This window comes from Cynoglossus semilaevis, chromosome 1, assembly GCF_000523025.1.
Source record: "Cynoglossus semilaevis isolate Cse_v1.0 chromosome 1, Cse_v1.0, whole genome shotgun sequence".
Classification (NCBI taxonomy): Eukaryota; Metazoa; Chordata; class Actinopteri; order Pleuronectiformes; family Cynoglossidae; genus Cynoglossus; species Cynoglossus semilaevis.
The window spans coordinates 208644-231332 of NC_024307.1; the positions used below are offsets into that span (position 1 = coordinate 208644).

The 22689-nt window shown below is 40.7% G+C and overlaps 1 protein-coding gene across 3 annotated transcripts; it reads right to left on the minus strand.

The window, feature by feature from the left end:
- Positions 1–372: 372 nt before the first annotated feature.
- On the minus strand, positions 373–22281 carry scaf8 (SR-related CTD-associated factor 8). 3 transcript variants are annotated; one of them, XM_025056932.1, is made up of 21 exons: positions 22078–22280; positions 21081–21164; positions 19366–19456; positions 10164–10208; positions 9828–9989; positions 9461–9617; positions 8768–8895; positions 8499–8675; positions 8336–8415; positions 8117–8231; positions 7487–7618; positions 7258–7367; positions 6868–7061; positions 6679–6779; positions 5145–5258; positions 4789–4945; positions 4476–4603; positions 4208–4349; positions 4080–4127; positions 3746–3970; positions 373–3662 (listed from the first exon to the last, which is right to left on the minus strand). In XM_025056932.1, exons 6-21 carry the CDS (start codon positions 9537–9539, stop codon positions 1834–1836), a joined length of 3759 nt encoding a protein of 1252 aa, XP_024912700.1. In that variant the 5' UTR covers positions 9540–9617; positions 9828–9989; positions 10164–10208; positions 19366–19456; positions 21081–21164; positions 22078–22280; the 3' UTR covers positions 373–1833. The 3 variants fall into 3 exon arrangements, with proteins under 3 accessions (XP_024912700.1, XP_024912698.1, XP_008306419.1); XM_025056930.1 differs by having other exon boundaries at positions 19366–19459; XM_008308197.3 differs by lacking the exon at positions 19366–19456 and having other exon boundaries at positions 22078–22281.
- Between the last annotated feature and the right edge of the window lie 408 nt (positions 22282–22689).

Here is a 22689-nt window from a genome sequence, read left to right on the forward strand (position 1 = left end):
CAAACTACTCATCACTGACTGGAGGTATGGCCAAGGAACGTACATTTGTGTATACCCAAAATTTACTTTATTAAGTTACATGAGGGATGGGTAGAGTACGAAAACTACAGTTTTCCTACGCCCCAAAAACGAGGAACTTCTCACGTCTCTCACTCGCCACCAGTGCGAACCATCGTCAGTTCACAGTTGCCCAGAAATTTAGATTTTTAAGGTTAGAGAAAATACTAAGGACTACTACGGTTACTGCAGTACCTACTGACACGACCACTACCTAAAGGATAAAGGATTAGACCGTGGTATTGTTCACTGTGCTTGTATTTCCGTCATCACATCAGCCTGTATGGTGATTCATGACAGTGAGAGCAGCAAAAATCGGATACACCTTCAACTTTTATTCAACATTACAACTCCTGCAGAAGACATTTGCTCTGTCAGAACAGCAGACTATTGAACTCTAATTGTATGTCTCAACAAAAAAAAAAAAAGCTACAAGTGTGAAAAGAACAAGACAAGAATGTTAATAAAACATGTCGACAGGCCTACATGCACAGAACAACGAAATAAATATTGTTCTCTTCTAAGGGTGAGTGCTGTACAAGCCGCCCACACACGGCTCGACGGACAGGCCAGTCAACTCTGTGCAGGCAGCGTTCTGTTCATAGAGCTTTTAGAAACTGAGGTGCACGCACAGTCTGGTGTACATCACAGTAGTGTAGGGTATAATGAATGACAAATCCATTTAAAAAAAAAAGGCACAATCTCATCCTCAAGCAGTCACGCAGCAAAAGCTCGGGGAAACGGGCCGAAGTCATTGGAAACAAAGTACTACAAGTCCCGCGGTAGCATCCAACAAAGTGCTCTGTGGACGAGTGTCATACTGAAGCAGCGACTTGAAGTACGAGAACATCAAATTCACTGCAGCGACGGCACGTAAAGTATACACATGTGTAATGCGGTGTTATGTCCACTGGTCCTGGGTCAGAAAACAGTCCTAAGCATGTGTTTTAAAAACAGAAAAATCATGTTTATTTCAACCTAAAACAAAATCCACCGGACATGACAAAAACCCCCCTCCGTTCTCTTTAGCCTGTCATGTCATCGTCCGTGTTTGTTGCATAATTAGGAACAAGATTGCAGACATTTGATAAGATACAACATTTTCAGCGGGTTTTTTTTTTATTATTATTTTAAGAAAACTGTAATTTATTTCCAATTTTAATGGCCGCTGTTCATGGTTTCATGGTGTGCAGGCCGCTTCTGCTTGTTCTGCTGAGAAATATTTTAAGGACACCAACAACAGTATTGACAGGATCTTTGCAGCAGCATTCTTTAAATAAGAGACAGAAACGTGAGCAGCAGCGACTGTCCTTTCAAGTGTCGTGTTCATCTGTAATCGCTCCGTTGTTGAACAGCTGTGATTTCTAACTCTCTTCCATAGGAAGGTCAAAGCTTATTTTCCCCAATATACAATTAAAACATTTTGGCAGGCAATTTGTTTAAAAAAATGATTAAAATTTGATAAAATTGGTAAAATGTGAGTGGTGGACTTGCACCTCAAGAAGAAGAAGAAGAAAAAAATTAAAAGGAAATAAAAATACAAACAAACGTCCTACAGCTAAGTTAAGCCTTCTATTCCAGTACACTGGTATTTGGAAAAGATAAAATCATATGTTATTTGTTTTTTGTTGTTTTTTTGTTTCAGACTGTGTCTGATGGGTGTCAGTATTCATCGTGTCCCGTGTGGTAGTGGTGGTGGTGGTGGTGGTTTGTTGACATGAGTACAGAGAAGAAAAGACAACTTTACAAAATGATCTTTTACCTACTGAGTGATGATTATGTCCCCTCAGTGTCTGTGACAGTGTCTACCACTGGCTGACACGCAGCTTCCTCCGAGGTCTCACTTTGTTCAATGTCTACGTCTTCGGGAGAGGCAAGCTGCTCCGGTTCCCTCTCTGGGAGCTCAGAAAAGGAGGGAGGATCTGGAGTGGACTCCGGGGAGCCCTCTGGTGTGACCTCGGCCACACTGCTATCGTCCATCCCGCGGCCGTTGACCCAGTTCGGCTGGCCCGGGTGAGCCTGGGGGACCGGGGTCTCCTCGTCATCTTCTCGATGCTCAACAGAGGAAGTCGAATCCTTTGGAGAGCCATCAGAGATGGGTGAGTCCTGGGGTAAGGCTTGTTTAGGAGTCTCACTGTACGGAGGTGAGACAGGTTTAGGGGGGGAGTGGACAGCCGGCTGTGATTGAGATTCTGGCTGAGGGGAATTCTGCGATTCTGTCGGTGACGGGATCTGAGCGGCAGCCTCAGTCGGAGGGCTCTGATCTGGGGATGGGACAGGGGTTGGGGTCGAGGAAGAAGACCGCACCTGGGTGGTCTCAGACTGGGCTGGTGTTTCTGACTTTGACTCAGATGCAGGTGCTTGGCTCTGAGAGGGAGGAGGGGTTTGGACCTGAACCTGAGGAGGCGGCTGGTTCATACCAATGACGGACGGTTTGGCCTGAGGTTGGGGCAGGAGGGGGGGCTGGAACCGAGACTGGATCTGAGGGTTCAGTTTCAGAGGTGCGAGCAGTTTGGCTTGGTTCAGGGTCAGGTTGGGGTTATGGGTGGGAGTTGGTAGGAGAGGTGTGGGCAGGGGGAGAAGGGGCGTCCAGCCGCCACGTTCACGGTCTCTGTCGCGTTCTCCCTCCTTGTCACGTTCTCTGTCAAATTCCCTGCGGTCTCTTCCTCGCTCTCTGTCTCGTTCTCTCTCGCGGTCTTTATCGCGGTTGTGGCGGTTACCATTCATCTCCCTCCTGAAGTCTCCATGAAAATCTCTTTCATCCCTGTCTCTTTGCCTGTCCCACGGACGCCTCCTGTCGTCCAAGTCTTGGTGCAGTTCGCTGTCGAAAGGCGTTGGACCTCCAGCGCCACGGTTCCAGCCCTGAGGAGCCCCAGGAGCTCCAGGATTTCCTACAGCGTTGGCTGCTGCGTTCGCAGGTCGACTGTCAAAGCGGTTGGGAAAATTCTGCCCAGGTGTTGGACGCTCCTCCTGGAAGCCTTTTGCACCGCCCTGTGGGCCTCCTCGCATTCCGTCCCGTTCGTCAAAGTCCCCTCTCGTCTGGTTCCAGCGGTTATCGGGGGTGAAGCCCGCGAGAGCCTGCAGGCGTCCAACTAGGCTGGACCTGGTCGACTGAGCGCCTGGCGTTTGCAGCAAGGGCGGCCTACCTGCTGCGGCGGCTCCACCTCCGAGGGTCTCCCGGTGGTCTGGCGGAGGGGTCCTCAGCAGACCCGTGCTCTGCTTTTCCATCGGAGGGAAGCGGTAGTCCTGGTCCTTGCCCTCATCTGCACCAGAAGATGATTCGTCCTCGGTCTTGGACAGGTTCTCATTGGTCAGATTTGGGGCCCGGTTGAACGGATCCATCGGTGGGAAGGGAGCCCTGGCACGTGCCTGTGCGTGGAGGGAGCCGTCCAGGAGGCTGGCCGCCTGCTGGGCAGGGCTTTGCTGCATGAGGAGCGGGAAGCGGGCTGCAGCTCCGGGCTGAAGGAGGTTCGGGCGAACATCGAGAGGCAGCAGGCCTGGCATCCTCTGTCCAGTCAGACCAGACTGGTGCAGCGGGTGGGCCAGGGAGGCTGAGGGATGCATCCCCAGGAGACCCATCCCACTGCGGACAGCATTTTGCATCCCTGTAAGACACAAACAGCGACAGACGTATTAAAAGACATCCTGGTTAAACTCGAATCATTTCAACTGAAGGACGGCTCCTGACCTTGCAGCGTTAGCTCAGCAGCAGCGTCCAACATGTCTGCAGACTGAGCAGCTTTCTCGTTAGCGGCCTGTTGACTTTGGACACTCATGTGGTTGAACATACCAGCCCCAGGGATGGCTGAGGGCATGAAGCTGCTGGGGATGGTGCTGGTTGGAGGGATCATAGCAGCGAACGGTGAGTCTTTGACAGCTTCCTGGCTGTTAGCCACCGGGGGCTGTACGAGGGCTGCGAGCGATCGAGAGAGAGACGACAAATTAACCACAGAATACTGAACGTGAATCATAGTCGGGCTGATCATTAGAGTGGAGTGATGTCATAAATTCCCGATACTTACAATTCGTAGCCGAGGCCATGCTTGCTGCCTGCGCCGCCTGCAGGAAACCTGTACAAAAGAAATTTCTTTGTGAGTTTTATTTAAATTTTTTACTCTTCACCTGTAGGAGGCGCATCAATATCTTTTACCAGGAGGAGGCTGGGAGGCGTTGAAGCTAGCTCTCATGAATGGTGGTGGTGGACCAAAGCCTGGTGGTGGTATGGTCATGGTGACAGGAAAGGTGGGGGGCACCAGTCCTACTGCACTGGGAACAGCCTGAGCAACAGGCAGCTGGAAGATGGACATGGACCAGACAGAGTTCAGAAGACATCAGACCCAGATCAGTTCATTTGCAGGAGACACAGGGACATGGTACAGTTTGACCACATGCACTAGAACTCTTTGTCATTTTTTTACCTGTACAGACATCATGGTGACCTGGTTGTACGTCTCAGTCTGGGTGTTGGACACCGCTGCGGTCTCTGCACTCACCGGCTGACTGGTGACGTCCTTCACTGACTCAGCACTTTTGGCCGCCTCCCACTCTGCAGGAACACAAAACCATTAAACATATGTATCGAGTGGTTCAGTAGTGCTGCTGGTTAGCATGTCTGCCCCGGAAGCAGAGAGCAGGGTTCGATTCCTGGGAGAGGAGCTTCTCAACTTAAGTCTGAACGGAAAGATTTTATAAAAATCTAACTTAACAGGAGTAAAGAGAGATAATTCTCACCATCGTTGACCGTCTCCTGGTCAATAATTCCTCCTTCAGCAAAGCCATCCAGGTCGTCCAGCTTGACCTTCTCCCAGGGTATGTAGGTCACACCCAGGTCCACGTCCCAGAACTGCTTGTACTCCTGCTTGACACCTTTGTTTAGAGCCCAGGCGATCTAATTTAGAAACAGACAGGTGGAGGTAAGGAAATGGTTTTTTTTTTCTCTCAATTTTCAGAGCACGGAAGGATCTTTTGTCCCTGGGAAGTAGAGCATTCCGGGAGCTTTGTGATTAGATTTAAAAAGACGATCGAATTATCGGAAATCACAAGGAGAATGACGATGCACTTAATCAGATTCCAGAGGCGGTACCCACCTTGATGACCTTGGAGCCAATCTTGAAGGAGCCGGTGCTCAGCTTCTGACGGGCTCGGAACGCGTCCTGTCTGTGGACCATACAGATGTAGGCACAGCCACGAGGAGGGATCATCTGCAAAGATTACACCACAAAGAGACGCGGGGGTGTTAGGTGATGAATGAAATATTTGGACTGATGAAAAACCATAAAATCATGGAATTTGAAAAAAAAAAATACTGTAGTTGTATAATTTACATACTGGTCCATAAGAGTCAAAACCTTATTAACATTGTGTCATTGAAATATATACTACTATATATGTATCTATATATTTATATATATAGTATATATTTCAATGACACAATGTTAATAAGGTTTTGACTCTTATGGACCAGTATGTAAATTATACTGTAGTTGTATAATTTACATACTGGTCCATAAGAGTCAAAACCTTATTAACATTGTGTCATTGAAATATATACTATATATATATATATATATAAATATATAGATACATATATAGTAGTATATATTTCAATGACAAATATATACAATATGTGTGTGTATATATATATATAGTGTATATATATATATTTCAATATATATACTACTATATATGTATCTATATATTTATATATATAGTATATATTTCAATGACAAATATATACAATATGTGTGTGTATATATATATATATATACACACACATACATATATAGTAGTATATATATTGAAATATATACACACTACTGTATATATATATATATATACAGTAGTGTGTATATATTTCAATATATATACTACTATATATGTATGTGTGTGTATATATATATATAGTGTATATATATATATTTCAATATATATACTACTATATATGTATCTATATATTTATATATATAGTATATATTTCAATGACACAATGTTAATAAGGTTTTGACTCTTATGGACCAGTATGTAAATTATACAACTACAGTATAATTTACATACTGGTCCATAAGAGTCAAAACCTTATTAACATTGTGTCATTGAAATATATACTATATATATAAATATATAGATACATATATAGTAGTATATATATTGAAATATATATATATACACTATATATATATATACACACACATACATATATAGTAGTATATATTTGTATTATGTCATTGAAAAATATACTACTATATATTTCAATATAAACACAGTATATATTTCAATATATAGTAGCCTATATCTCAATTTTGTCACTGAATTATTGTATATATTTGTCATTGAAATATATACTACTATATATTTCAATATAAACACAGTATATATTTCAATATATAGTAGCCTATATCTCAATTTTGTCACTGAATTATTATTTAATTGACATATATACTACTATATATGCAGTATATACTACTATATATTTCAATATATACTACTATATTTATATGTTTATATATGTACATATATATAGTAGTATAGATTTCAATGAGCCAATGATAAGAAATTGACCAGGTATTAAGTCAATAATACAACATTGCTGTTATGTCTTATCGGTCCAGAAAGACTTCTTACGTTGATGGATTCAATCTGGCCAAATTCTTCAAACAGATTGGTGAGGTCTTGTTGAGTGGCCTTTTTGTCCACCTGGCCCACCCACAAGGTGGTGCTACACACTGTGTAAATAAAAAAAAGTGAGTGATAAAAGGTAAAATAATAACATACGTGACATTTAACAGTAGTTCTGGGACTACGTCCACTCACCACTGAGAGTCTTGGACCGTATGGGAGGTAAGCCTTTCTTCTGTCGCTCCTTCTCTCGCTCCCGCGCACGCCGCTCACTTGAGTAGGACCGTGACGACTTCCTTTTGCGGTCTCTGGAGCGTGAGCGCGACCGCTTGCGATGTTTGCGCTTCCGCGAACTGGAGCGCGACCGAGACCGCCTCCTCTTTGGAGACCTAGAGTGGGAAAACTCACAATTTACCACGGTTCTGCACTGAGACAAAAAGTATTTTCTCTGATGTCCCACAGTCATGTGACCTTCAGGACAACACAGACTGTTTGGTTTAATCACAAATAAAAAAAAGTCAGCGTTTTTGAGGACTTATTCTCAAAAGATATATTAATGAATGTCAAAATGCTAAGCAGCCTGACCTTGACCGTGACCTCGAGTGTGTCCTGGAGCGTGTGCTAGCGGTCTTCTTGTCTTCCGCCTCAAAATTCTCCTCATCCATTCCATCTGGGCCCTCGTCCAGTTCCATGTCCTAAAGAGAAAAAGACCACGTCTCCATCAATATTTCTTTGTGAAAAAAAACAAACAAAAAACGTTTGACATAAATAATGAATAAACTCTGCTTTTTGTAAATGTACAGAACACACATACCTGTTGTTGGTTATCTATGGAGTCGTCGATCTTGTTGTCTTGCTCCGACAGCTGCGTCTGACTGCTGCTCTGAGCTGCAGCGACAGAATTCTCTTGACCAAACATTGAATCCTGTCCTTCCATGCTCATGGCCTTAAAGAGGAAAAGACAGCAGCATAAATCTTCAATGTCAGTCAATATTATAAAACAGCAATGAGTTTGTGAAAATAATAATTTAGCTTTAGGATTGAGGGAATTTAAAAACATAGACAGATATTTTGCTACAAAGAAACACTTTGACTATTTTAAATAAAGTTGTGAGTAGCTGGCACAAGCATTCTGCATACAACCCCTTAAAACATTAAAACAGATTAATAAAATCAGCTACAATGCTGCCACCTAGTGACTTTCACTTTCATATACAGCTGTTTTCCCCAAAACTATTTTTAGGTCACACATCATTTGGCAGAGCCTAGGCATTGCATTATCGTGTTTTCATTATTGGAGAACAACCAATAACGATTCTCACATATATTAGATAATCATGCTCACAATTTTATAATTGTGCGGCCGATATTATCGGACATCCCTAAAAATGGTGGAATCTGGGCGAGAAAAATCTGCTGAAATGAAAAGGTCTGTCGGCTCTACCTTGTGGTGCTGGTGCTCCAGGAGCTGCTTCTGAAACTGCTCCAGGTTCTGCTGCTGTAGCTGCTCAGCTAACTGGTGGAAAAGGGAGCTGTTGATTGGCTCAGACACCATGGGCCTGGTGACGAAGGGCAACTTGGATTAGACACAGAGCACTTGACTGAAAATGTTAAAACCACTTTGGTTCCACGTTTGAGCGAAAAAGACTCGAGTCAAACTCACATTTGAGACGACGACGTGTCTTTTTTAGATTCGTCGCTGCGTTCGTTGTCGTTCCCAAAGTCGAACGGACCCAGAAGCTTCTGTGGGAACGTCGTAACACAATCACATCAGGAGGCTTTCCAGGCTGTGATAAATCACAAACAGACTGCTGCGCGGGCCGTACCTTGTTAAAAGAGGAGACCCTCTGTTCCAGTGGGTTGAGGCTGTTTGCAGTAGCAGCTGCGGTGAGCTGCGCCGTCAGAGCTTGTAACTGCACAACCAGGCCGGCGTCCAAGGCCTGGAGCAGGGACGGCTGGGGTTTCTGCTGCTGCATCTGCAGACTCTGCACCAGCTGCTGCAACTACAACAAACAAAAACAAAACCACACTGTTTTAATAACTTAAAAACATTGCAGACTTTTAAAGGGCAGATGACTGTGTCCACCACACTGACCTGTTGACCCTGAGGACTCTGTAGAAGCTGGGCCACAGCTGCCATGGTGTCAGTGTTGGTAATCTGGGAGGCCCAGTCCGGCAGACCCTGGACTAAGTTTGCAGGTGTGGCCGGTGTGGCTGGAGTTCCTGGATGATACACAGATACGAAAGATTCAATCTCACACAGAGCTGAGCTATAGCTCCATATTTTTATACATACTCGGGACAATATCGCTTGTATCTATATCAGGGATGTCAAACTGATTTTGGTTCAGGGGCCACATACAGTCTAAAAAGTATCACTACAATCATAATATAATCCCCTATAAATAACAATAAGTACTGTACATGTTCTCACCTTTGTTTTCATGCAAAGTACAAGCATATTAAGATATTCCCCATATTTAATTAGAATAAATATAATTTTATAAAACATATCATGAACATTAAGTGTCTGTGCTTCTTTTTCTTTCAAAAAAAACCTTTCAAAATTCATCAAGCAGGCCGGATTAAATACCCCAGCGGGCCGAGTTTGGCCCGCGGGCCGTATGTTCGACACCCCTAATCTGTGCAGTTCATTTTGCGTTAAATTGACAACACTGTACAGTATGGTATAGTATCTCCAATCAGCTAAAAAACATCCAGATATGACATTTGTCACACCGACGGTTATTTTTCAGTTATTTAAACACGTGCATGTGCGCTGACTGACCAGGTGTGGTGTTGTTGACCGGTGCAGCGCTGCTCGACATAACGGGGGTGACACTCGGGGGAGGTATCCCCGCTGCCATGTCCAACAGAGGTTGAATGATGTCACTCTTGAAAACAGCATTCTTCTGCCACAGGTTGAGAACCCGCACGATTTTACTCTGAATGAAGCGACACAACGACAGCAACACAAAACCACAGTGAACAAAGGCAGTAAAGTAACGTGACCTCTGAGATGATAATAAAGACAACAATAATAATAAAACTGAGTCAGCCAAGGCCAAACACGGGCGAGTTCAGTCAGCTGCTGAATTTGTCTATCTTTCAACATCAAGTCTCTGTGAAGGAAAAGCTCTCGGAAACGTTCTGACCTTGTCGTCTGAAGGGCAGCGGTAAAGGTGCTGGAACGTCAAGATGATGTTTTTGCTGAAGCGTGGAGCGAAAACGTCTTTCTCTGTGCCAAACTGGTGTCGCGACTGCCTGACAATCGAGTCGATGACGTACAAGCCGGGAACCTTGTACTCTGGTTTGCACTGTAACAAAAAAAACCCAATTGATATCAGAGGCCAACAGAGCAGCTCCTATCAAACACATGACATATTGGTATCAGAGGCCAACGGAGCAGCTCCTATCAAACACATGACATATTTACTGAGAATACTTTACTAGAATACTACCAGGTCAGACTGACTTCAAGTACTACTCACCTTTTGTATGAACTTCTCTACACTCTGGACGACATGTTTGTAGAACTGGAAGAAATGAAAGGGAAATTCTTTTATTTCCGTTGTCATCTGTAAATGTATTGTTGGCTAAAGAAGGAAATCATTTTCAAACAGGACAGTTGTTGACTGACAGATAGACAGGTAGACAGACAGCACCAAAACAATAGGAATAACACAAGCATAAGTGCAATACCATAGTTTAAATATATAAAATAGTTTAAATTGTTAAACCGTTAAAGTAACAGTTACATGTATAGGCAGTTCTGGCAGATACTACATACATACATTAGATTAGGGAAGGTTAGATATATCTGTATTTATCCTTACATATATACTTCCATATGCATATGTATAAGCACATATATGTACATATATATGTATACGTATATGTATGTATATATATGAATATGTATATATATATACACACACATACATATATATATATACATATATATACACATATACATATATATATACACATATATATATAACATTTGCTTAGGACAGAGTCAAACTCAACTTCACAATGGCCCAAAGTGAAATACACTGCTAATACTACCAATCCTGCCAGTATATAGTGGCAGTATATATTGGCGGGCCAACTCTAGTACACATTTGATATGATCTCGCGGGCCACATATCATTACACTGTGGGCCAGATTTGGCCCCCAGGCCTAAGTTTGACACATGTGGCTTAGGGTATAGAAATGTAATAGTAAACTCTAATAATATATAATAATAATAATAAATGGAATTTGAGATTTTGGTTCTTGCACTCAAAATTGTCAGGTTAAGACTATTATGTGACATCCAAATGAAATAGCATAAAATAAAATAAAGCTCAGGTTCTAATACTGTCCAGTAGATGGAGTCAAAGGACAAGCATATAACTTCCAAGTTTCTTCAGTGACTACAATCCCCCACCCATTAAATTCAGTTGTAATAAGGATCAGATTAGATCAGATTAGATTAGACTGACAGTTAGTCCGACATCAGAGCTAAATCATCAACAACATCTAAAACACCTCACACCAATATTTCATCTTTTAGTGCACGTGCAACTGAAACCTCTTCAGGTGGAATAGACTTCAGATGAAACATTTGGTTGTTATCTTATCTTTGTATAAAATGTATACATTTGCATTAAATACACCACATTAAATACATGAGAACAGCGACATCCTGGTTCAGTATTCATGATGCTTTGTTGGTTTCCATGAGCCTGTGCACACAGCAGTACCTCACAGTATTAACACATCAGAAAGTTCTGCCTTGACCCGCTCCAATTCATCAGCAGTGACTGAACCTACGTGTCACTTTAAAACTAATGACGTGTCAGGTTGATGCTGACTATCAATTTAGACGACCTGAATGAACCATAACCTTCAAGGACTGACCCGGAACTCTGTTTTGAGGATGACCATTTATAGCAACCCTGAGTATTCATCTATGTAGTATCTATGTGGTACATTTGTAGTTTGTATTGTTATGACTGAACTGAAGAATTTCAGTTCTTATTTGGGATAAATGTCCTAACGACGCCCAGCCCTGTGTACAGACGACACTCGGGTAAATCCTTTTCAGCCTTCAGTTTTATGAATAGCACAACAATACAAAAATATAATAAAGAGGTTTTTAGGCACAGAGTATCAGCTACTATTCACTGCAATTGTCTGCATTAAAACATTGTTAAAAAATGAAAAATATCCAGTTGTTACACTGTGGCATCTGTCACAAGAGAAAAATTAAAAGTGAATATTTCCACAAAAACAAGAACATGGCCAATCGGGAGAGAGAGAGAAAGAAAGAAGGAGAGAGAGAGAAAGGCAGGATCTGTGACGCAACAACACAAGCAAATAAAATGTAGCATTTAGTCAATTCTTTTGTCAGTATGTCAGTAAAGTAAAGAGTCTGTTTTCATCACTAGCTGAATATTGAAACAAAAAACAAAACAAAAAATCCTGACCAGGTGTCCATAGACAACTACCATATAACAAGACACATCACTAGACTAACATTACACCTGTGGAGCTCAACTTGATACAGTTTCTAGTTTGTATCACCATGATTGTTTGGCCATGAGAGCTGGAAGTTTTTCCACCAATCAGGAAGGGTTAAAGTCTCTTTTCTACAGTACACCTGTGCTGGAGGACGTTTGCATAATCTTATTATTTTTACAAGGTGAACCCCAACCAGCCACAGATAAGAATGACGGTTCACGGTAGGTCGTTGCAAAGTAAATAAATAAATTTAAAAAAAATGATGTTTTATTGTTAGATCCAACAGACAGCTGTGGTTTTCAATGATTAAACATTATAAGACTTGATGGAGATTTGTTCAACACCCCTGCAGTAATAAGCATTTATACATTATATATTTGCTAATCTTTCATATATATGTAAACAATAAGAAAAGGAACACTATGGACTGTTGATTGTAAAAGAAACTGTTGATCGTTTCAACAGGGTTATACAACAACTACAAAAATGATACTTGTTTTTCAACAACTGGCAACATGAAATGGAGTAAAACTACAGAAACCCTGACATACCATAAATCAGGAAAATAGAGTTAGAAACGAGACAAAACTGCTAATTTATATAATAATAAGACAGAAAAAATTTTAAAAATTACAAATACAAAATTAACATTAACAAAACAATTAAGAGATAATTATGCCATGATTTTAATTTTGACAAATCCTCTCTCATCGTCCATCTATGTTTTTGTCCTAATTTTGGTTCTATTAAACTGACACTGTTAGTATCTGCGTTATTATTAGGGATGGCGTGATCCGATACTTTCCGATAATTTCAGAATCCAACATTAGGAAAAAAACAAACAAAAACATAACTCAACTTGACTTTCTGCAACATCAGCAGCTAAAGGAGAAAATAAGGTATTGCACTGACATCGGTACCAAGATACTACGATACTAAGTTGCAGTATCAGACATGAAAAAGTTGTACCGAGCCTTCTGTAGTTTACCAAAAAGATTGCCTGACCGAATGAAAGTCTTTTTGTTACTGTGGTTTAACAGTAAATTCAACGTCTGGTGACAAACCAAGTAGTACTTTATTATAAAAGTACAACTCTGTATCTTCACAAAAAGTAAAAAGTAGTACTTGCTGACAGGAGTTCAACAGCATGTTTAACAATATAAACTAGAACGTGACATTTTTTTCGCTGCATGGAACAATCCTTGTGTCAGCTCCCACTGAACAACAACGTTAAAGGTGAACACGTTCACGCTTTGTTCACTGACATTTGAGATGCAAATTCAAGAACTTGTCTGCAAACCCAACAGGGTCCTTCAAGTGGATATTAAAATATACAGATATAGAAATGTCAGAAACCCCCCCTGCCTATGTAGTTGTTAATAAAAAGCTTTTTAGCGTTGGTTGACATATCGTTTTAGGAAGAAAAACCAAACTTTACATTTCACGTTGCTTTGAGTAGGAGATATTTTAATTAGGGAAAGTTTCAACATAAAAGTCCAAAGATGTGGTTCATAGGTTTGTGGGGGGAACCAGGTTACCTCTTCAAAATGAAACTAGTCTAATGAAGCAGACTGTGAGACACTGTACATTCTCACAGTCTGGAGATGAACCTTACAGACCAGCGGTCCTCGACCTTTACTGTACCAAGGATCTGTCGGCCGGTACCAGCCGTTACTGTGGACCAGCAGTACCACACCATCGTTGAAGGATCATTAAATTTTCAAAATCAAACCATTTTTTGGACTTTCTTCTGTTAGTATCTTAGAGTCTGAATGACCTTTGACCTGTTGTTTTGAAACATTGACGGATTACCTTTGAATAAATATATGGAGTATTTTGAAGTACATTAGTAAAACTGAAGTATAAAAAGTAAATATGACTGGAGTATTTTGGAACGAAGTACATTAGTAAAACTGAAGTATATTTTTTCACAGTGTCCCACTGTGGTTGGGGACCCCTGTTATAGACTACACTGAGAGATTAAACAACTTAAAATGGACAAAGTAGGAAAAGCATCCGTAGAATTAAGTAAATTAATCCCCAAAACTAAATAATTAAAAACTCTTCTGTGTTTTGAAGTAAAAGTGAATTATTACTTCACCAGTATGCTTCCTTAACCACTAGGCCACTACCACTAATAAACAAACAAATACCACTCACATCAGACTGCATCTACCATGGCCCACCCTTAAACCTTCTAGATGTAAATATTTACTGACGAAAAACCTCCAGGTGGCAGTAAAAGGTCTTACCAAGATACAAAGCAAAAATGAGCATAAGAAGCATGTTGGAGGATGTTAGCATAGCCTAGTTTTAGCGCTGTGTGACTGATGTAAACAATAAGTGTCAAATTAAACATAACGACAAGAATGAGTTCGACAGGTTTCAGGTGTGAAAATTGTGATTTAAATGTTGTGTAAATGCAACATCTTGGCAAAATATGGTTGGAAAACAAGAACTTCGTTGAACAGGGGAGCTATTTTCTGGCACTGGGCGCTGTGGTTCTAGAGCAGGGGTGTCAAACATAGGGCCCAGGTTCAAGCCGGCCAGTTTTTGAAAGTGAATAAAAAAAATGCACACTTCATGTTGGTGATGTTTTGTCAAATTATATTTCATTAAATATCAACATATTCTAATGTACTTATTTGCAGGAAAACAAAGGGGAAAAACATTGACTTTTTGTTATTTATCAGTAATTATGTTTTGATTGTACTGGTCCGGCCCACTTTACATCTAATCTGGGCTGTACGTGGGCCCTGAAATCAAATGAGTTTCACAGCCCTGTTCTAAAGCTCAGCTGTGCTAAACAGCTACCAGTAGAGTCCACTCAGCTCAACAAATTTTCATTTGCCTCTTGTTTACTGCGTCCAGAACTCTCAACAACCATGAACAACTAAAAAGATCAATGTTCTGGTTGTAAATGCAGAACGAACACTAGTCAGTGTTAGAACTGAGGACACCAGAGCAGTGACATGTTCATCATCATCGTGTGTATTTACTTAGCCATAAAGTAGCAGCACGGCTGAGCGGTAAGAAGGCTGAGCCCTGAACAAAGACCACCAAGACTACAACCACCAATATACTAACTTACAAACTAAGATGTGAACTACTTGATCCCTGCAAAAAAACAAATACAAACTATGAAACTATGTGAGACTGACTGCTGTCATCCAATGAGACCAGCAGAAATAACCAATAACACACAAAGACTAAAGAAGTAGCGGTAAACCTGAGGAGGCGTCATAATTACCCAGCGGGTTTCTGGACAATAAATCAAACCAAGTGGACCATGTTATGCATGTATAAAAAAAGGACCAGAGCCAGCTCTCTTTTCTGAGACATCTACGTTCTTTTCAATGTTTGTGTGGTGATGAGTCTGTGGTGGTCAGAGCCATCATGTACACTGTGGTCTGCTGAGGCAGCAGTCTGAGGGCCAAGGACACTAACAGACTCAAGAAACTCATCAGGAAGGCCAGTCAGGGTCAGGATTAGGGGTTGGACTCCCTAGATTTGGTGTCAGAGAGGACACTAAGGACAATATTGGACTCTTCATCTTCATCATCTCCACAACCTAGTGATCAGTCACAGAACCATGTTCAACAACAGACTTCTTCTACTGACAGACACAGGAACCCACTCCTGCTGGTTACAATAAAACATTTTCACAGAAAATTGAAATTTCCAAGAATATCAAACAAATACTGTGTGTACAATGGGATATAATCCTAATTTTTCCACATTCAACAAACAGTGTCTTCTAACGTCAAGAATTCCCCTCAGGAGATCAATAAAGTAATTCCTGATTGTGAACAACGTGAGCAGTAAATACATGACGAGTTAACTGCATCATTTACGGTACTTTTTCACAGGTAAACTCCAGTGAAGACATCCTGGAACGTTAACCTACTCGGTCGTTAATATTTTAACTGACAACTGTAGAAGTAGAGTCGTCTCAGTTCACAAAGACTCTGGTAGAACCTGAGTCGCACTCCAGCTGCACTCCCTCACAGGTTCTCTCTTCAGTTCTACAGTAGAATGGGTTCCTGTGTTCCCAACAGTTCTGCCAACAGGATGTCAATCCACTAATTGATAAAAGCATGGACATAAAACCAACGTTCTCCGTGCAAATGTTAGTTGTGAAACTAATTGCAGCTTTAGCATTAGCTCGCAGCTGACTGCTATCATCAGCTCTGGTAACGCTACAGCTAGAAGAAAGAATATTGAACACGTTTGGATTGAGGATGGTGGATTATGTTTTTAGCGGTGGCTGTACACAGTTAGCTTTACTGTTACAAATATCAAAGAGTGACTTGAAAGTCAACAATATGTTAACTTCAGCTTGTGAGCATGTGAGGTTACTCTCCTGTTATGGACACAATACATGTGCAAAGTTATCGGCAGCAATAAAACAGAAGGGGTGTGTTGACCGCCCAGCTGCCGGTCAGAGCCATTCACGCTTATAAAATGGGACGATTCCGATCTCCGAGCTGTCAATCAGTGCATCCTTAGTTAAAATAGGTCCAAATTTATCTCGTCATATTTTCAGGATCGTTGCAGGTAAGTTGCAAGTGACAGTCATGGGCCACATGTGTGAAATCCTACCAGCTACTGGTAGGATCCTACCATACTGAATATTTCCACATGGCGGATTAACAGGTAAACTGACCATTTAAGACACCGATAACACAGAACCTATCAACAAAGGTTAAATCATTTTTAAATATCTAGAAACAACTTCAATGAAGTTATTTGACAGATTAAAATTGTAAAGTTGGACCTTAACATTTTCATGAAGAACTGATCATTTCTGTGTGGCAGCAGATACAACATGTGCACTGAAAATGGATTGTGGCGCATGATTTCCATGTTCCCTATTAATTTTGCACTTAATCTTTGCTCCCAAATTTACACATGTCAGTCATGGTCAAGGTTGAAGAGTTCTGTTAGGCAATCAGACGTGAGAAAATTTCACATTCAGTTGCCTAACAGAACTCTTCAACCCTCCTGAATTTGAACAAACAAAACAAACAAAAAAAGTGAAGTGAAGAAACGTCTCTATTTTCCATGTTATTTACTCCCAGTGGTTGAACCTGGTATAAAAAACTGAAACTACACAAACTGCAAAAACAGCATTTGCCCAAAAACAAACAGCTCAGGCCAATGTTTTTGTGTAAATACTAAAAACCTCCTCCAGGGTGTCTGACGTGGACTGGTCTTATTCCAAAGTCACTCAGCTAGTCTCCTTGCAACTCTTCGGACACTGGGAAATGACTAAAGCTAAATGAGCTACCTGTGTCTGCAACATCACCAGCTATAGTAACGGCTAATTGTTATAGCGAATGATTTCAATTCCATAACTGAGTTTCTGGTTCACAATCACCGCCAATCGTTGCCAGATGAAAACTAGACTAGAATTTCAACTTGAAATTGAATCTCACAACAGGCAAAAAAGAAACCAACGGATTCATTTCTACTGCTCTGACCGTGGTCCACACAAACAAGGCAAAGTTTCATAAAAAGGGAAGTTTAAGTTCTGTTTTCTGTTCTGGTCAGACAAACATCTAATGACAGGTCAACAAACAAAGATCATGAAGCCATTGTTTCATAAATAGAAGATATGACATCATCAGTTGTCATATCGATATCAGCCATAGATAATTAATCATCAGAAATGGTTGTCAACAATATATACCTTGCATCCCTAAAAATATACAAAAAACTACATAGTAGGGTTGTCACAAGAACCGATACCTCAGTACCAAGTTGATGGCGACACACAAAAAAATAATAAATCTGCTTTTTTCTGGTACCATCATTACATTCAGAAGAAGAACGTCTGCTGTCTTTAAAAAAAAAAAAAAACGTCTTCAGCAAGTGTGGTTAAAAAAACACATCTCGGCTTAACGATAAGCCAGGTAGTGGTCGCATGAGGAGATGCTTTGCATTTGATGAATGCGAAGCAATAATAAATCCACAAAACCGACATGCAAACGGTGCCTCCCAAGTTTACAAACCAAATGAGGAAACACGTTGAATCTGGCTGAAAACCAGGCATCACGAGTTGATAAAAAATAATTCAAGGTGAGTTTCACTTTATTATCACTTAAATCATGTTATATTAAAGCCAAATATACATGCCGTTATTTGGGCTTGGGAGCCAGCTCTATCAGTTTCTAGAAGTGCAGGCTTCTAATACTGATGTGGTCGCTCCTTTACTTTAACAGGTGGTTAAGCTAATGCTGTCATGTAACGTGACAGTCTCTGACCTTATGTTATCTGAACATATACCTTAGACTCTGATACTATCAGAAAGAAGTCTAAAGGTCGTTCTCGAAAACGTATTGGTCCTTTAACGATGGTGCAGTATTAAAGATCCACAGTAATGGCTGATAAAGGCCGACCGCTCCTCGGTACAAAAACGGTTGGTGACTGCTGATATATATGATCGCAGTGTTTTAACTACACTGGAAGGCTACAGGTCACTGCTGCTCTTTTCTGGAATGTAAAGTTAGCTGTTGACAGCTGGTCCTGCAATTTAAGTTTTGTGCAAAAACATGTTGAAGCACAGTGATCTTAAATACTATAGTTTGAAACAGGTTCCTGTTATATACCTGTCATGGTATCGGATAAGTATCAAGAATCGTAAAAATAAATCACTGGTATTGGTATCGAGTACTGTGACAACCGTACTACATCGCAGTACACTTTATGCTATGCTATGAAGTGTACTGCAAGTTGCAAAAGGCAGATTATGAAAACTACCAACGAACCAAAGCTTCACCAGTTGGTGATACAAATTGCGTCGTTTGTCTCAAACCCCATAGATATGACTGCAAACAATGTGTGAATGAAAATCACCAAAACAACCAACAATCTTCCTTTCACCAAACCAATCTGTGTCATTCTCAAGCTGTGACGTGGTTAATAACATGTTGTATGTGTGTAAATATCCAATGGAATTCTGAAAAAAAAAAAACATCTTCCCTGTGAAGCAGACAAAAACCCCAAATGCCAGGATGCACCAGGCAGGTAAACCACCAACAGTGACAGCAGCACAGGACAGCCAGAGAGGGTGTCCACACAGGCAACAGAAGATGTGAGGCATCTCTGGCTGTGTGGGAGCAAATTAAAGATAAAACTCAAGTCTTCTTCCATCTTCCTAGTGAAACAACCCATACTCCTACCTAAGCTGGTAAGGGATTCTCTTATCTCTTTGTAACTCTCTCCACCCCATCCTCCTGCTTCATTTTCAGTGCATTGGGGGAGCTGGGAGAGCTGCTGAGGGAAGGGGAAAGAGGTGTTATTCACAGGTGGTACGAGGCATAGCAACACCAAAAAAAAGAAGAAAAAAAGAAAATTAAATACAAAATAATAACAGCCTTTGAACAGGATGAGATTTGATGTCTTTGCGACAGAATTATTCTACTTCTGTAAAATGTTATAAAAAGGCCGTACAAATAATTGTTTTTTTAAACGCATTTTTATAACCTTTATTGATCTCACAGCGAGGAAATTCTAGCGTTTACAGTAGATCTGCTGCACTTCATCGCCCCCTGGAGGCGCCAAGTATGTGCTCCGTCAAACCCAGAACTCTCTGCTTCAAAGGCAGACATGCCAACCGCTACACTATAGAACCAGCAGTACAGTATGTATGGTTTCACTTGTTTCAACAAACTAGTTTTCCGAAGAATCGGAATTTTACGAAAAATCTGAAATATTTAGTATGGTGTAAAAATGGTCATCCTCATGAACACACACTACACCTAGAATGCAAACTGATGACATTGGACATAAAGCTGCAACTAATTTTTTTTTTTTTTTTTTTTACTTTACGCCAATTTCACCAACTCTGACTACATTTGCAGCGATAATTCATGTAGTAACTGTCAACCCACTCAGGGGTTGAAGTTTGGACTCTGACACAACAGCGTAATTTCACTTTCCCCTCTGCTGCGTGCTAGCCGACAAGACTGAAAAGAGAATGGTGACCTGACATGGACCAAAAGAGTTTCAGGTCCTTTTTGAAACCACGATGTATTAAAGACAAAATCCTGTACACTATTTTTAACAGGACGGATACTCGTAATACACCGATTGGTTTTCCTTGTGTTTTTCCTGACATGAAACTGCAACATAAATTTCAAATTTAATTCTACAGAAGCATGTCATCACTACAAATACCAATAATATTCAGTATTAACTCTGACATTATCATGTGTCAGCCATAGATCCCTACTCAGCAGACAGAAAATGTATTAGGCTGTGTGTACTGTTGATTTTTGTAGCCTTCACAGTGAGGCCAAACCCCAGAAGCATTCCTCTGAACTGTCCAGTTTTTGGTCAAATTTTGAGAAGAAAACTTGTAACATTTAATTGAAACACTGCTGCTACTTTACCGCGCCAAAAAAAAGTGTCTTTTTTTTGTAACAACATTTTTGTGTCAAATCACCACTATCCTAATACCAGTTTGAAAGTACTGTACGTTGACGAAATCACTGACGTAAGATATTCAAACAACTTCTGACAAAGCTAGTACCGTATTTTCCGGAATATAAGTCGTTAGGGAGTACAAGTCGCACCAGCCAGCTGGAGTGCCCTCTAGCGGCTGTCAGTGTGAAAATAACAAACGTGATATTATATATTTTAATATATAAGTCGCACCCGAGTATCAGTCACAAACCCAGCCAAAGGATGGAAAAAATAATCTGGAAAAAATACGGTACATCACGAAGGCGAAGCAGCATTTAGAGTTTTAATACTACTTTAGAAGTAAATCCTGACTACTACATCCCATTAATTTGATATTTAGTTTGTTTTTTTTAAAATTTATTTTGTGTAGTAGGAAACTGGGAAACTCGGTTGTTATGTCTTTTACCTGCCTCATTCTTCCCATACTTACTTTAATAGCCTTGATTCCAGACTTGGTTATCTGAGTCATTTTGGCCTTGGAGATCGGCGGCTTGTACTCATTCAATGAGTACAGCTATAAAAGAAAAACACAAGACAAGAGAGGACATCGTTGTAAAACCAGTACTGTAGACTATTGACTGTAGTTTTCTGTTTTTATCAGACACTATCAGGTTCTGTGCACATCGCCGTTTTTCGAAAGATTAATAAAGAACACGAAAGTTAGTGATGGAAAGGAATAATGCGCAAACCTCCGATACTGATACGATACCTATATTATTAACCAGTAAGGCGTGGGTACTGTGTAATAAACACTGCATTACACGTTGAAATAAATACATCATATATTTATACATGTTCTTTAATAATAGCACAGCATGTGATTTATGTCCAAACTCCTGTCCACTGCAGACGAATAATGGCTGCGCTTTAGGAGAACGTTAGCGGTTGGGGAGTCATAATGCTAAGCTACAACGATATCTATTCCCGAACATTAACATACGTCTGAAATACACTTTAATATGATTAATGGCATATATTACACTGGACCAAAAAAAGGTCTGTCAGTGGAAAACATTTTTTTTATGTCTACAAACGTACGATGTAGCAGGTCTGTCAGTGGAAAACATAGGAGTGTTTTCTTTTATGTCTACAAACGTACGATGTAGCCTACTGTGCTACTAACTCTAAGGGCGGTTTTGCTAACTTGGAGTTAGCTTGTTGGGCTTAGCTGGATACCGCACCACAATATTTATTGTGAAAACAGCAACAAGACGCCGGCACTACGGGAAAACAGAGTTTCGCCGGAATTGGGGACTGGCCTTTGATTACTGTTTAGACCACCGACCAAATTGTGGACAACATGGCTGATTTGATGTGTACAGACGGCGGCCTTCATCGCCCTACTCTTAAATAAAGCTAACGCGAACAGGTACATATCTCAATCGACTGTAACCGCTTTACTTCAACTTTTTAACTTTGAAACAAACCTCATTATTGAAGGCTTTTACGGCCTCCATGGTGGTGCCCTAGGACTGGCTGGTGGCTGCAATCAGAAATATCTCATTAGTAACCGGTTTGAGGCGTGCATGCTCGACGTCTGCTGAGATGGAGGAGAGACTGCCAATATGGCGCAGAACCACTGCGAGGCATCTGCGTAGGAACGGGCGACACCCAGCGTCAAAGTCAGGACACTGTAATTGGGTCTGATATTGAAACATGCCATAGCCCTGCAGGATCAAAGAACCGTAAAACGTTTGTTTTTGAAAAACAATATTTATTTTATTAAATAAATGCGATGAGAAAGTGTAATATAATATATATGTTTCCTAATACCTGAGTGTTAAAAGGAAATACAATAGTATCAGAATTCTCCTTGACGTTCTGTGGTGCTTTCCACCAGAATGTCTAAATTTTAAAATTCAACAAATGAAAGGAATAAAAAGAGAAAAAAAACAACCATACTTGTGAATTTAATAAAGTCATTGTACTCTGCTGGGCAACATGAGATGTTAAAAGTAACTGTTTATTGAACCCTTTTCACTAAAACAATCTGCAACAAAAACATTCTGACTCTTTAAAATACAGCTACTGTAAAGAAA

Bases quoted from the DNA above. Each gene is read 5' to 3' on its own strand.
- scaf8 (XM_008308197.3), bottom strand. From the start codon at position 22,107: ATGGAGGCCGTAAAAGCCTTCAATAATGAG. The intron at 5,259-6,678 runs GTAAGAAGTCTT...TAATCTTTGCAG, and splicing joins GCCAGATTGAATCCATCAAC to ATGATCCCTCCTCGTGGCTG. The intron at 4,128-4,207 runs GTAAAAGATATT...TCTTTTGTACAG, and splicing joins CGCCTCCCAGCCTCCTCCTG to GTTTCCTGCAGGCGGCGCAG.